General features: G+C 38.8%; 1 protein-coding gene and 1 pseudogene across 1 annotated transcript; one reads left to right on the forward strand and one right to left on the reverse strand.

Moving 5' to 3' along the window:
- Window positions 1–2,148: 2,148 nt before the first annotated feature.
- LOC149098795 (uncharacterized) lies at window positions 2,149–11,256 on the forward strand. The gene is made up of 5 exons (XM_089276726.1): window positions 2,149–2,219; window positions 3,442–3,704; window positions 5,166–5,291; window positions 5,538–7,514; window positions 8,912–11,256. The coding sequence occupies exons 1-5, from the start codon at window positions 2,149–2,151 to the stop codon at window positions 9,880–9,882; spliced, it is 3,408 nt and encodes a 1,135-aa protein (XP_089132852.1). The 3' UTR covers window positions 9,883–11,256.
- Window positions 11,257–15,475: 4,219 nt separating this feature from the next.
- Window positions 15,476–16,573, reverse strand: LOC110046546 (adenosine receptor A3-like; annotated as a pseudogene).

Raw genomic sequence — 16,573 nt, forward strand, 5'->3', positions numbered from 1 at the left:
CCCTGCTCTCACTATCCTCTTTGCTCGATCCTTCGTCGGGTATCACAAAGAGATGTATACCCTCAAAATACAAACTAATTGAAAACTACAACAAAGGCATACTATGTCATCCCATTTGTATTGTAATTCTATTCTTGTTTGTGTGGCATTCGCGTCGCCAGGCTGATGTGAGGTTCTGTCTTGCGACAATAAAGAACTAAGATGTTCCAGGATTTAAGCATACTTTTAATGAAAAATTCCCTACTGTAAATCATGGCTTCCACGAGCATAAACCATAAAAACTGAGCATCACGCGTACACGATTCCCACAAAACACTTCACCCCCTAACAGTTACTTCCGGAATGTTTAACTGCTGGTACAGTGCATCACACTGAGCATAGATCACATTTATAGTACGTGCTGCGTATCAATAATCCTATCCAAAATCCATATTACAGGCAAAAACATTCTACGTCCTTTTCATCGGTATTTTTATTCCAAATATTCCTTCTTTCTAGATTCATTTATGAAGCAATGACTTGGCTGTAGCACCATTTTTCTTGTGCATGTCTAGGCAGACATTCTTTTAACCGAGCGACTTAGCGATATAAATTATATCGATGCTTAATAAATAATTCTATGTTAGGTGCGCTTGGAAGATAGCATAATTTCTCGGCTATTAACGTTCGGATTCAAAGGCATAATTGTATTGTATTGTACCATACAAGGGTAAGGGTAAGGGTTATCAGCCTCAGCCTTCGGCTTCGGCTGATAACGCCTACTTCGACCTTAATTATTCTGGATATCACAAAAACCTCACCCAATAATTATTTATTATCAGATACGTATTTTTTTCTTCGTTTTCACTGGCCGAGAACCAACCTCTTGACCTGCAAATAACATCCCACAACTAGTTGTGGTTGGCTGCAAATAATACCCTCATGGGTGATGGGTCATTGTAACCACGCCCTTGTGCGAAAAATGACAGATCGCTTTCCTGAGCAGTCAGAGAGTGATTTAAATATGAAAATAAATTTGGTGTTTGAATGATATACCAATCATTGCACTTGTTTATTGCAAAACATCGCGAGTTGTCAGTATCTCGCAGATCGATCCTCACGCCATTGATAAATAACCATATTTTGCTCAACCTCGTCCAATAATTGTTAATTACTCCACATTCAAGATACGAACTAGATACAAATTGGAACTCTGTGTACCAGTTATACGAGAATACTGCAGATCCCCAGCTCTAACCATAGTCAATAGAGGGAAATTGTAACAAAAGGTGAGGCTACCGACAAGGAAGCTAAAAGGAAAGCTACCCAACAGGTTACGATTTATGTTGGAAGGTCCTTGGCCCTGCACATCTTTTGTGTTATGCTCATTGATCGCATAACTAGTACTATATGCATGAATTACATAATCAAAATGCTTCTGTTGGTTAGTCGTATGAGCACACATAAGTGCTAATTGTGTTTTGCCAGGTTTTGTTGCAGGGTCAAACCCCAATCAGCCAACAAAAGACATACAATAAATAACTTTGCCAGGTTTCATAACCATTTCCCTCTTTTAACTATGCTCTAACTTATTTTCGTGCCATGAGAACTATTTCTACTAATTTCTACAACTATTTATTCCCTTCTATTTATCTTTATACCTTGTTTGTGTGATTGTTAACATCTTTGTTTGTTTGTTGGTTGGTTTTTTTTTAATAGATATATGATGCGGACAGATATAAAAGAATTTAGCCCTCAATCTTTTCACAGCAGTAGTAAGCTAACTGCTAGCTTGTAAGTATTAAAGTTTATTCTGCACACTTTTATAAATTATAGAAATAATAATATAAATTGTAGATAAATTAATTTTTCACGCCCAGATCGAGTCCCCCCCTCCCGCTGGCCAATTTCTGTAAAGTTATAAATAATGCGGAGTGACACATGACACCATTAGCTTCAACCTAAGGACACCTCGTAAGTGTTCACAGATTTTTAACAGTCTGTAGTTAACTGTAACAAGATGTTATATTTCTATTAGCAGTACCTTTGCAATGTGTTTTTATCAGTCTACACTATTTGACTCAGAGCGGTTTTCAATTAAGGTGTCTTGGAATCGTAACTGAATTAATCTCTTTGTCCAGTCATAAAGTCTCTGTATTTCGTAGAAACATGGATGAAGGGACAATTCACACCATTAAATTTATGGATACAGACAGTACAGAACTTTGCCATGTTCGCCTGTATGTAACATTTCATTTAGACCTTTGATTTGCGTGGATTGACTTGAGCCTTCATTACTTGCAAAAAAAAATGTGGACACACAAATTTTGGACGTTTTATTTCAGCCATTCAAATTTCGGACACTTTTAATCACAAATTAGCCTGAGGCAACGTAGGAGAAAATGATTGTTTCCTGTATCCTAAAGATTTTAGTTGGCTGAACACAGTTTCTGATACCTCTGTTTCATTCACCTTTTTCTCTAAACCCCTTGATCCTTTGGTCACCAAAAATGGCAGCGAGCAAGTTAACAACACAAACTTCGGTTTTTTGATAGTTAAGCTGACGTATGTGCCGTTCCCATGGCCACGTCAATAGATATAAACAGGCCTTTAAAATCGGTTTTGCTTATTTGCAAAACAATTGGTCAGTAGATTTTCTTTACAATTTGCATGCAACAAGCTTGTAACGATGCTCACAATTTAAAACTATTTTAATAATAATTTAACAGAGAGATCTTTAATTATCCCTTGCTGAAGGTTCGCTGGAATATCTAGAATTTCCTTTGTTGAAGTTCAATTTTTTTCAATACTCCAGTTACTTATCTCCTAAAGTATTTTAGCGCCAAATTTCGTGAAATTCTAATGAGTGGTTCTCGAGAAATAGGCGTATTTCCGCGAAAGCTATTCCACATTAAATTGCGATTTTTTGACTTACTACGTATGCGCTGCATTTAACTGGGGGTTTTTCGGTTACAAAGAAAAATCTGGGAATTGCTGGGTACTTTACAGCGATACCTTTTCGAACATACCTTTGTAATAAAAGGCTAAAACCATCAATACACTGTTTCAATAATGAAGGAAAATAGCACAGACAGCGCGGGCATTGAGCAAATAAAATGATCTCGATATCAACGCCATGTTTGTTATTTGCAATCCTTGTGCGCAAGAGCACGCGTGAAAACTGTGTTCGGCCACCTGAAAGATACACCAACGAGAAGCGAAAATAACACGTGTTCTATCATGCCGTTACTGTATATCAAGCAATTTCTCAACTAGAGCTCGCTTTTTCAAGGAATCTAATTAAATATGGAGCTACTTAAAAAGTTTCCTACTGTACTCTAAATATTTTCAACGCTTAAAATTTCTAAAACTGAAATTGTCCGAATTTTTTTGCAAGTAATGTATTGCAGTACTTCTCGTACCCTTACATTAATATACTGTGTTTTTTGTCTTTTGGTCTAGTGGTCTAGGGCAAACTCGTGATCACCTCATCACTATTCCGCGCATGTCTCTTCGGCTAAGAGAGCCGTTTTTTGGTCCCTGGGTAATACTCTTTGGCGCAGAGGTAAACGTAAATATAACTGCGAACCTCTTCAAGGCTTTTGTTCAAGCTGGATTTGCCCAGCACCAAGATAACCACGAACTACTTCCATGTCCCACGGGAACGTTTGTCAATTCATTTGAGAGAGACCCCACGAAACTTGAGTGTCTGAAATGTCCTGCAGGTATTAAAAACTTAACAATTCATCAAATGCTTCATCAAACACCAGCTGTGCAAGCACTTATTACATTTTGCTTATAACTTTTGTTTTTCCTTTTTGTTTGTTTGTTTGTTTGTTTGTTTGTTTTTCATAATTGAGGGTTCTTCAGGGACAATTTTAGCTACATGAGATCAACAAATCAATTCATAACAATGGTACTTTTAAATAATAGCCAATATATAGATTTACAATTAACTAGCCAAGTCGAAAAGCTGAGCTCCCAATACTAATCATTTACGCCAAACAATAACTTTTAAGGAAACTCACCAGTACGTATTTCACAAAGCCCAGTGAATTGACGAAAAAAAGAACGAGGAAATCTACATTACGCAATATCCAAATTACCACGGGCAAGTGTCAAATAGCAAACCCTGCCTGTTTTTAAGGCGTAAAATTTTCACCGAAACCATTTTGCTTTCTGAAGTCCTGAAAGCTGCATTAAATCCTTGATTCAATTCGACGCCGTACGGACAATCATGTAACGATCAAATGGGTTACTAAGTTTTCTTAGTTATGGGGCCGTTCGCGCAACTTCGACGTCCAGGAGCTTCGCTATAAGTTCCCGCACTAAGCCAAGACCACTTCTACAAGTGAACCAGGAAGCCAGAAAATTAAACAGCAGAAATACCCCTGGGGATAATTTGCTAATTTAAACTGAGCCCTTATGTGTGGTTGCCGCGAGGTGCGTTGTATGACTTCCAGGAAAGTTTAAAGAACTAGCCTGTGTTACAGCAACCTTGCCCTAGAATAAAAAGGAGTGAGCCTCTGTGTGTTACTGTTGATAACTTTAATGGTTTAGAAGTTCCTTCTAACATTAAAAAAAAATTGTTATCACAGCTTAAGAAGCAATTTCCAATAAACTGAAAAAGGGATAATTATTTCTGAGTGATCCAGTATCTAGGGCAAGACCACTGGATCACTGAGTCATCAGTACAGACTCGCTAGTCTCGATCTGAAGTAAAATATTTACAAACGCCTTAATGAAAGTTCTAAAGTGAGACATAAAACAATGCCAATAGCTATAGATTAGCTCATATTCCAGTGGTATTTGCAATTATTTTACTTGAGAGCGAAGACTTATATAACCTTATAGATTCATCTCTATTCTAAGTTTTACTCAGCAGTCTACGTATTCCTTCACTCGATACTCAGGGCCGTAGCTAGTAACAGGCAAACTGAGGCACTTGCCTCAGTCATTCTTTTTTTTTTCGTTTTTGTTGATTATGGTCATCAAAAACACCCTAAATTCCCAGGAAGAGAATTAAACCATGGACACTGCCTCAGTCACGATTAGTTTCTGGCTACGGCCCTGATACTGTACTATTGAGGTGAGGGTTAAATGGCATATACAGCAAAGTGGTCTAATAGCATCTCAGAATGATGCAATGTCATGAGTGATTTTAATATTCTGCCCTTTTATCATAGGTGGCTTTTATTCTGACACTCAAGCTTTCGTCAACGACAGCTGCAAGAAGTGTCCCAATGGCTCTTTCGTCCCTTATGACAAAACACCTGGAAAAAAACAACATGATTGCAAGTCTTGTCCGCTGGGTAAGTCATCACAGGAAACCTAATGTCTGCGTGACACGTGCTAAAATATCTACTAGTTAGGCTTTCAATGAGAACAACTGTCCTACCAAATACACCCCCTAAATCTGGACGTTAAAATGGTACGTAACCAAATTCTAAGCTAAAATACGCAGATAGTAAATATAGTAATGTCATAGTTTTATCTTGCAAAATGTGTTTTTGATACATATTTGGTTCTTTTTTTTTTTTTTTTTCTATTTCAAACAGGAACAGAACTTAATGAATTTGCTGGGTATCGCGCTTGTAAATGTTTAAAAGGATTTCACCGTAGACATCGGTTTGAAGGTTGTAAACCTTGCGCTAATCAAGATGGATTAAAATGCAACAACGAATCTGCTACTCTCAAGACCGGTTATTGGTGGAAATGGAAAAACCAAACATACAAACTGCTTTATGAAGATTTTGCCAAGAGTCTAACCAATATCACTTATAGTCCTGGTAAAAGCATCAACTCCTCGATAATCAATCATGCCAACATTGAATTCCCACACCCCTTGCCTACGCCATACAAATGCCCGATTGAGGAGTCGTGTAATGGAGGTCAAGATTCGTTATGTGCCACAGGCTACCAAGGTCCATTATGCGCGGTATGCAGTCCTGGTTACTATAAACAATTGCAAACATGCCAGCTGTGCCCAACCAAAAAGAAAATGATTGTTCAGCTGTCCGTCATTGCGGCAGTTGCTGCAATAGTCATTGCAGTTATAATTTGGACAAGCAAAAGGAAAAGTAAGAAAAAAAAAGGACGTTCTTCAGTGGATATCATTCTCTGCAGGCTAAAAATTGTTTTTGGCTTCTACCAAGTCACAAATGGAGTTCTGGATACATTTTCCTACATCAAATGGCCAGGTTCTCTTGAAGTTATTGGGAAGTACTCCGAGATATTGCAGATGAATGTTTTCCAGGTGGCACCAATTCACTGCCTCTGGCCAGATGTAAAAATGAACGCTTTTGGAAACCTGTTTGCTATACTTGGGATGAATTCTGCTGTCATCTTCGTATCTGTCCTTGCTTATGTGATCAGAAAGCTATATCTGCTGCGAAGCACATTGAACAAAGAACAGAAAGAGAAAAAAGTTGCGCAAACCAAAGAGCTCATTTACCGAAACTTGTTTTTCTTCCTCTTTCTAACTTACCTCGGTACTTGCTCGAAGACAGCACAAGTTATTCCCCTTGCTTGCCGCAGACTTTGCCTGGACGAAGAAGACGAAAAATGTGAAGAATACCTCAGAGCAGACTACAGCATAAACTGCAACAGTCAAGAGTACAATCGTTCGGTCATCGTTGCATACTGCGCCGTATTTTACATCATCTTTCTTCCAGCTGCATCACTGAAAGCTCTTTGGAAACAACGTAAGGTACCTCGGAGAAGTTTAATCCATGCCAAGGGTGAGGATTTGGAGCCTGAAGAGCAAGCCAAGGGAAACGTTATCCACACTGAGAATGAACATTTGGAGCCTCAAGAACAAGCCACGAGAAATGTAATCCACACCGAGAATGAAGATTTGGAACATCAAGAGCAAAACACGGGAAATGTAATCCACGGCGAGAATGAAGATTTGGAATATCAAAAGCAAAACACGGGAAATGTAATCCGTGCCAAGAATGAAGCTTTGAAGCCTCAAGAACAAACCACTGGGGATGTAATCCACGCCGAGAATGAAGACTTGAAGCCCCAAGAGCAAGTCACGGGAAATGTAATCCACGCCGAGAATGAAGATTTGGAGCCTCAAGAGCAAGCCACGGGAAATATAATCCACTCGGAGAATGAAGTTTTGGAGTCTCAAGAGCAAGCCACGGGAATTGCAATGGGATTACGCTTCCTCTTTGAAAACTATCATTCCTGTGCGTGGTACTGGGAGTTCGTTGAAATGACTCGCAAGGTTATTTTGACATCTGCTTTGATCATTGTGGGTGGAGAGAGCAGGGCCTATATTGGATTAGCTTTGATCTCCTCGGGAATTTATGTAATGTTGTTCGCTTACAACGGCCCTATGGCAGATCCATTCGAGAACAGGTTAATGTTGTCATCTCTGTCTGTCACGCTCGTTAATCTGGCGATAGGGGCTCTAAGCAGAATTCCGCAAGAGGGTACGCCATCCTCCATTGACCCATACGAGGACGACATCACGTTCAACGTTCTGGTGATTGGAGCAAATACGTTGGTGATCACCCTTCTCGTTGGTAATTATTGATTCATATATTAGCTAGTGGTAGAGTGAGTCATCTATTTATAGTTCGTTTGACAGTTTAATTGCCCTTAGAGTGATTATATTTAAACGCGAAACGACCATTGAATTTACGTCTAATAGTGTAGCCTATTTATGTAGCCTATTTACGTTGTAAATCTTTCACTTTTACGGTCAAAACCTTCGGCTAGACACCGATAAACAAAACACAGAAAATTCTACAGATCCAAAAAATGTATGAACGCTATAGACAAAAAAGCTTGCAAAAGGCCATTTGATATAGCATTTTTCCAAAATAGTTTTCTGTGGACTTAAAGGGAACAAATCTGGAAACAAACACAATGTAATATTTCGAATCATGATCTCTATTTAACTTTTCGCTTTAGGGAGATTTAATAGCTTAGGACTACCTAAAGGAAATAGCATTGCTTAGCCTGAACTCCTCGTTGATATTGTTTGAGACCGAGCTTATTCTTAACTTCTCCGGCGGGGAGGAAGAGGGAATCCACCTTCCCTAACTTTAGCATATATATTTGCCAAATACGTGTGGAGCTTGTAAGCTGTATAGTACAGTTAAAAGTGTCTCCATTGACATGAATAACATGCGTTGATGGAGTAATGTTTTCCAGAGAGCCGCGTTCTTAGATCAGCCAACTTAAATTTATTTTTCTTCTTCGAATTCAAAAAATAGATGAATAAAAAAAGATAAATAAACGAAACGATGCTAAAAACCCCGGAATAGACCTTTTTGCAACAGTTGGTCAGGTGACGTGCTTTTCAAGAACACAATGTCTTAGTCATTGGTCAGATGCATAATGTTATCAGAAATGGAAATAACATTTAGAAATAAGCTTACATGCAAATGTTCAGGTTTATCTCCTTTAAAAGGGAATTTCTATGGACGATAGAAATTAGAAGGATTTGTATGAAGGGAAGACGCTTTGCCCTACGCTTCAGTGGTTGTCAATACAGATCCTTTAAAGTTTTCAAGCTGCCATAAAATCTTTGTCTTTTAGTTTAAGAGCCTGTAATTTCCATTCTTCCAAACATTTTACCCTTCTTTCTATATCCCATACTCATATGCCAGCAGCTTTATTTCGTAGTGATTAATAACGGGAGAGGTTTCTGGAGACCGAAGCTTCCGCGCTTCCATACAAAAGCTTTTTATTTTTTTTATTTTTTTTTATTTTTTCAATATTCATATCGTAAATAAATCTCAATCTTACACGGCTTGGGCTTGAAAATTGGTGTTCTACCTATTTAAAACATGTTATTACCAGTTCTGAAATTCATTTAGCTGTGGTTAAAAGTTTGGAAATGGTCAGTCTTGTGGCATCCTCTTCTTAAATAATGAAAAACGTTGCAATAATCTTTTTACCTCTTTTTTTTCAGTTCAGTATGTTGCATACCTGCACCATTACATAAAAGCATGGCGTAAAAACCCAAAATGGTCTTTCTCCTGTTGTCTTGCTCTGGTCCTACCACTTACCGAACTGCAGAGCGAAATACGCGGATTGACTGGAACGAACATCCTGAAGCAACAGCTCAAAACTGGTGAAATGGACATGCCGTCGGTGTCCAGCACTTTAAAGGACAGTGGACTGGTTACGTTTGAACTCAAGGAACGAGGAACTAAGCCAACTCGAAAACCAGGGAAGCGTGATAAACGGGCGGATAATCCCAGCGAGGAAGAAGAGGAAAACTTGATTTGTGAGGAAAGCTTGCCTGTACGTGCTGATGTTCATAAGCGCAAACGAGTTACCTTTGATCTCAAAGACCAAGTAACCAGCCAAGCACCAAAGGCAAGGAAGCGTGATAAAGTGGCTTGTAATCCCAGGAAGAAAAATGAGAAAAACGTAATTGGTCACAAGAGCTTGACCGTACGCGTTGATGTTCATGAGCCCAGACGGGTTACCTGTGATCTGCAAGACCAAGCAACTAAGCCAACACCAAAGGCGAGGAAGGGTGATAGAGTGGCCGATAATCCCTGGAAGAAAAATGAGGAAAACGTAATTGGTCACAAGAGCTTGACTGTTCGTGTTGATGTTCATGAGCCCAGACGGGTTCCCTATGATCTAAAATACCAATCAACTATCCTAACCCCAAAGGCAAGGAAGTACGATGAAACGGCTGATAAGCTTAGTCAGGGAAATGAGGTAAACGTGATTTGCCAGGAGAGCTTTACCGTCGATGTTTATGATGGTGGGCGGGTCACCTCTGGTCTCATAGAACAAGCAAAGAACTCTGCTCCAAAGATGGGAAGCTTGTTGAAATGGTTGATGATCCCAGCGAGAAGAATGAGGAAAGCGTTTTTCTTTTTTTTTGTTTCTTTTATTTTTTTGTTTTTGTTTTTTCTTTATTAACACTCAAACACACAACAAAACGCTGCTGAAACTACTTACAATTTAAACTTCCACGTACAATATTGTGCGAATACAATGGTAACACAATACTCAATAGGACACTGCTTGCAATTCTTTTTTTTTTTTCTTTTTCCACGTACCTTTTTAAATACAGACCAAGATATAATTTATAAAAAGTAACAGACACGCACACTACTAGCACAAAAAGCTAACGCTAATTTCAGAATTACATTTATATCGCTGAGGCTTTAAGGACACACTACACAGAAAAAATATATATAGAAGAAGTACAAAGAACTCGAAAAAATAAGAAATATGACTCCGTAGCTTTCAAGAATGAATGAGAAAAACGAATGAGAAAAACGTTACTAGATAGGAGAGCTTGACCATTGATGTTCAGGGAGGACGGGTTACCTTTGACCTCAAAAAAAAAAAGAAACTAACCCAGCTCCAAAGGCAGGTGCACGTCAGCGTGATGAAACGGCCGATAATTCCAAAGAGAAAAATGAAGAAAGCGTTATTTGCTAGGAGAGTGCGTGTGTTGATGTTAATGATCAGCCAGGAGATGTAGAGGACACTTGGCTGTAACTGCAAGAATGATTCATCAAAAATGCAGCCTAGTAGTCACATCCAAGCAAGCATGAACAGACTTTTGAATTGAAGTTCGATTCCGATCTGATCGTAGTTGAAGCTACATAGCTGTAATCTTGGAATAAAAAGGGTAGGCCATCATAGTTAAATGATAAGGATATATGACGGTTTATCATACACTCTTTTTAAAAGAAATTATTTTATAAGAATATCGAGGCTAAAATTTGCAAATTTTAAGAACACTTTAAGGGTAAACTCGAGGCTGAGATTTTCAAAAGAATATATATAGTTACTTTAACGTCATCCAGGCACCAAATACATCCGAAAACAGAAATGTCGTGCGCTATAATCTAATAATAATCGCAAGAATATTTTCAGCCTAAAATCAGCAGAAAAATTCGAATATTTAGTCTCGGCCGGACAAAATAATATTCTTATAAGACAATGTAAAAGAGTGTAGCTCATGAGATATTTATTACTTAACCTACAAATATATAATGCTATAATTTTCTGATGCTGATTTCATGATTTATGCCAATTACATACTATTATAGAATGCTTATCACTTCAGTTTGTAAATTAATATTGATAAAAATACTCCTCGTCGTAGTCGTAATCCTAGTCGTAGTTATAGCCATAGTCATAATTTAGTGAAAGTCGTCACACAAGAAGTGGTCGTCCACTTTCCCGAGGTAGGGGCTTGTGATGAAAGTTCTTTTAGATTTGAGTGTTTTACTGAGGTACTAGAGTTCACTTACTAAGTAAATATTTTTCGCGTGTAGACGCCAGTTGACACCTTGGTGAACACCTCCCAAGACCGAGATGACAAATTTATCCGCTTGAGGTCGCATAGTATTTCACATCCCGTAATGTCCAGATTGCGTCAGTCTCATTTGACCGCGCGGCTCAGGACCACGTTTTCGATCTACGTGCGTGCGAGTAATGGAAAAAGACAAGCACATTTATCCTTCTTTGCCAAGTCCGGACCAACCACTCGACGTCCAGATGTTCTGAAGTTCTCTTTCCACCATTCATCAACGAAATTTCCGTGTAACAGGGTTTCAAACGACAATCGATCTCTCGAGCATGAGAACGCTCGCTACCGCACCTTCTCTTTCGAAGAGCAATTTGAAGCCTAATCAATTGCTTTCGCTTCGAGTTCTTGGGGTTCTGCAAACGTAAGTGCCGCTGAAATCTTGTGTCCTGAGTTTTCTGCTCAAGAGCAAGAAAATAAAACGAGAGGACTAGAAGAGCCACAGCTTCTCTTTTGAACGCGGACAATTTATGCTGGGATTTTAGAATTTGCCGCCATGTCCGTTTGATGCGATCGTGATCATGATTGATGGCAGGCTTAGCTCGGTTATTTTAGCCAGTATGAACACTGTACAATTTTGCCAAGGATAAGTCGTTAAATGTCTACCTCGGTAAACGCTCAAGTCTAAACAAAGGGTAAGACCGTGTAATTAATTTAATTTTCCGATTACGAATTTGAAGACTTAGCAGCTAAAAGTGTATTGGTTCCAGATGCGAGTTGTGTAGGAAGCAGTGGTTATAAGAATACTTATTATAGTAAGACAGTTTCCTCATCAGACATAATGAGTTGACGGAGCTTTAAAAGGTTAGAAATGCCGCAGGGCCTCGTTTACAAATCTTTAAAAAATACAATCAACGACAGTTAACAATAACAACAACAACAATAGCAATAGCGACAACGACAGTGATAACGCTAAATATAACGATAACAATAACGATAACGACAACGCTAACAAGAACGATAATAAGAACGATGACGTTAACGATAACAAAACTACAACGATAACGATAACGATAATAACAACGATGGCGATGACGACAACGACAACGATAACAATAATAAAAACGATAATGTTAACGATAACAATTACATATTTAACCAGGGAAAGCCGGCCAACATAAACAGTGCAATGGGCACCTTAAAATTACAAACAAATAAACCTAACGATAGATTACAATATGAAAATAAAGTAAGGCTGGTATAAGATGAAAAAAAGAACAAAAAAAAAACTATATTGAGCAGCAAGTCAATCTATGAATCTTAATTACGTAATTATAAGTTCAAGCCATCTTTGCTCTAACCAGCGCATAGAGGCTAAATTAATTCAGGTTTGAATCATAGCTTATGTAGAGATGTTAATGTTTTAAGTCTATAGTAGTTTGCATGATCGAGTTTACTATAAGCGGCTAACTAATTCATATTTATACCGACGTCCAATAAATTTAGTAAAATTTCTTACTAGTATTAAGGCGACGTAGGGCTACAATCTTAAGTTTTCGTGAGCATTTCTGTGACATATGGCTTGAAGATGACGCCCTTGCTCAGGGTACCTCAATCTTTATGGAGAAGAAGAACCATTGCTTGTGTTTAGTACCATTTAGATTTGTATAGAAAGCTCTCGTTCAACCAACCGGAGAGCGCATGGATATCCTGACTGAGGAAGCACGGAAGCAATGGCGATCACAAATTCGAGGCTTGCTGATTGAAATCGTCAGCTTTTAGGCGTAGGGATATGATGAATTGATGACAGTATGATTGTTGTTATCTGTAAAGATTCTAATTTGTTAAGGGCTTTGCAGTCTTCAATGAGGCACTGCGCAGCGAAGAGCTCGCCAATCAAAATAGAAATCGCTGCACTTCACCCTCTGTTTCGATCTCTTAAGCACGGTCTCGTCAATATTAGGGTCGAGTCATGAAGGTAATATGCTGTAGCGAAAGCAACCACATCTTTTTTTTGATAATTCTGATCAAGTGCCTCCCACCAATCACCAATCAATTGGATTCGTGTCGCGGCACGGGAATGGCCACGAAGGAATTACCGACATGCTATCCGATAATATGGATAAGAACTGACTGAATAATTGATCAAAAATGACTTTGCCCAACAATGGTGGTTAAGACGCTGATTGGCGGGTAGTTCTTCTTGCTGGTCGCCTCTTCTTTCTTTAAATTAATTCGCATTTGATTAGAGAGGTTTTCAACTGAGTGTCTTCAAACCAAAACCAAAGCAATCACTCAGTTCAGTCACGAAGGGCACAGACAATCCACCGAACCAATCAAAACTGGATGCAAATACATGTAGCCGAGGAGAGGCGAGAGAAAGTCACGATTTGTTTTAGTTCTCTTCTGATTTTATTGCAATTTAGCCAATCGCCTAATGTATTAAAGATGTAGTTAAATGCATGTACTGCTTGGTTTACAGACAGTATAGCCTAAACGTCAAAAAGTAAATAATATTGTAATAAATATTAACAAAAGATGTATTAGATTTCTAAGTAAATAAAGATCAAACCTGTACTTAAAAGTAATCTTTGACTACGTTATTTGCCCGGGGGGGGGGGGGGTACTTTGGGAATTTCTGGGTGGGAGTGTGCCGCTGGGACCCTGGAATCCTTAGCCTATACCAGAGCTAGTTCAGCTGAATTTTGCTATCCTATACTAGAGTAAACTCGCCAAATCCCCCCATCTATCGACACTGTTGAGGCTGATTTGCGTAAATTTAAACTTGCCGATTTGATTTTTTTATATTTTTGAGTGACAATTCCTGGTTTCCTCAGTCTAGATAAAATCTTCAACCAAGTAGTCAGTTTTGTGAAAAATTATACCCTATTCTAGACCCAAACGCTCTAATTTATATACCCTATTCTAGAGTAAACTGCTTGAAAACCATACCCTTCACAGCGACACATACCTATATAGCCCATATATGGCAGTGCCCCCACCCCAGGATCATTTGCTGCGTTTTTCCGTCCTTCCTTCCAAGTTTGCAACCGAATCTAGAAACAATTGCTTTGCGAATAGAGCTGAGTTATTCTGCAAAATGCGAATTCTTCGAATTGTGGATAGCAGAGCCATAAATACAAGCTTTGCGTCAAGGCGATAAAACAATTGAAAGGAAGTTCCAACAATAGGTCCGCAGTGTGTAGTTGTCTGGCCTTTCGCACGTGATACTTGTGCAAGTTCAGTTTTGGTTCCGAAAACAAAATCCAGCCGTAGTACAACAACATGGGTAAAAACAAGACCTGGAATCGGTCATTGAGTTATTTTGTACTGGTAACAAACAAATAGAGAGTCACAGGAAGGATTTGGTGTTAACATGATGATATGAATGGTTAAATTAACCGGAGAAGATTTTAAACGAATCTGTTTTGGTAACTTTAAAAACTACTGGTTCGATCTTTTTCAAGTTTCTTTTAATTATTGTGAGAATTTAATCTGTAATGCTCGAAAGTTATTCTGTTTTTGTTTTGACGTTGTAATGTTGACAATGAAGTATTGTTTTTCTATCAAAAATAAGTTAATAGCTCCCAATTAATGAGAACGCGCGAAGAGTTTAAAAAATGTCCCTGGTTTGTTACGTCCATTTTGAAATCACTGGTTATCTACTGGTTATGTGATTGGCAGTAAGTAGTGGGACTTATTCACGAATCGCACAATTTTATGCTCTAAATCGCATCTTTAAATTTTTCCCAGCCTATGAGAATGTAACAATAAAACAAAACAACCAATAAGATTTCAGCCGAATTGCAAGAATTGCAATCAAAATGCAAGAGAATGAAAAGTAAAAAAAGCCATTGCATGACGAATTTTGCAGCTTTTGTGGCGAAAACTAACGGTTTCCCATTTTTTAACAAACGGGATCAATAAAATATTGTTACTTCGTGTATTTATGGGAATTGTGCGATTTAAAAATGGAATTGAACTTCGTGTCTTCCACTTTTGGTCTACAATCATACTTGTGATTTCAAATCGAACTCGTGCTGGGCGCTCGTTCGATGTTAAAATCACGCGTATGATGTCAGACCAAATTGTACTACTCTTCATTTATCAACCTGAAAATTCTCCTGTCGTGATTTAGTGAACTTTCCATTCCCTTAATTTCCATTGGAACTTGACTTAGTGCTAGTGAACGTGTTTCCACATGAACATCCCCCACAAAGTGGAAATTACCGCCGGTGAAATCGTCATTTACATTGACACCTTTACAGTGCAGTCCAGGCAAGAAGTTTAAACCACTGATACATCAACATAGGTTCGGCGGCTTGAACTTGTCCTGGAACCTCTAATACCAAGACACTTTCGCCTAAGACTTGAAGAATTTAACCCTGAGGAGACAACATTTTCTGTTCCCATGCAATGACGAACATTCAGTGAAGAATATGAACCCAGGATCCTGCTAAATGTGTTAAAAGTTTCTCCTCGAATATTTTTCAGGGGGATTTCGTCCTTAATTGAACTATACCTACAGTTAAAGATCTCCGAAATTGCTTTCCGAAACTCGGGCATTCTCAGTGAGTAAATAACAGTATTCATGAATGAATTGCAGTACTGCAAGAGCTTAATGAAGTTGACTGCATTTTGCGTAGGCAACGGGAATGTTAAGCAAAAGTGAACAACGTAAAGGAGGCTCTGAAAAGGCAACCACGTTAAAACAAACGCTCCGGTTACAAGACATAACGTTTTTGCCAGCCTCCTGTCGGCTTCTCGACTTAAGCCTCTTCGGTCTCGAAAGCGAACTTTTATCCACAGCGCGACATATGCAGTACATGTTATCACAGACGACGTCAACAAAGCGGTGAGAACAATGTCAAGCGTGGCAAAGTAGGAGAGTATTTTGGAACGATAAAACAAATTAATCATCGATATTGTTAGGGCAGAAAAACATCCAAGAGCAATAAAACCAAAATAAGCTCGTTTCCGTCAGGCGCGGTGCAGCAGAGGCCAGCCAATGGCTAACAATCTTTCCGCTGAAATTATTGCCAATGTGAAGACAGACGCCAGGCCCCACAGAATGTCCACTGCTTCAAATAAGTTTTGCACGGCACCTTTTTGCAAACCAGTCTTCAAGGTCAGGTAGATATAGAGTGGTATCGCTACTGCGCCAACCATCATATCAGCTATGGCCAAGCTGATGAGAATGGTTGTGAATGCCATAATCGTAAGAGCGTTAACCGCTACAATAACAATGGCAACCAGGGCAAAAACGCTGCTCCAAGCGATGTTTGCATTCTCTGACAGAACAACCTCTTGCGTTCTGTTCAGCTGTGGTTTCAAAGAATTTCTCAT

Source organism: Orbicella faveolata, unplaced genomic scaffold (genome assembly GCF_042242905.1).
Source record: "Orbicella faveolata isolate gen_17 unplaced genomic scaffold, um_ofav_v1 contig_46, whole genome shotgun sequence".
Taxonomy (NCBI): domain Eukaryota; kingdom Metazoa; phylum Cnidaria; class Anthozoa; order Scleractinia; family Merulinidae; genus Orbicella; species Orbicella faveolata.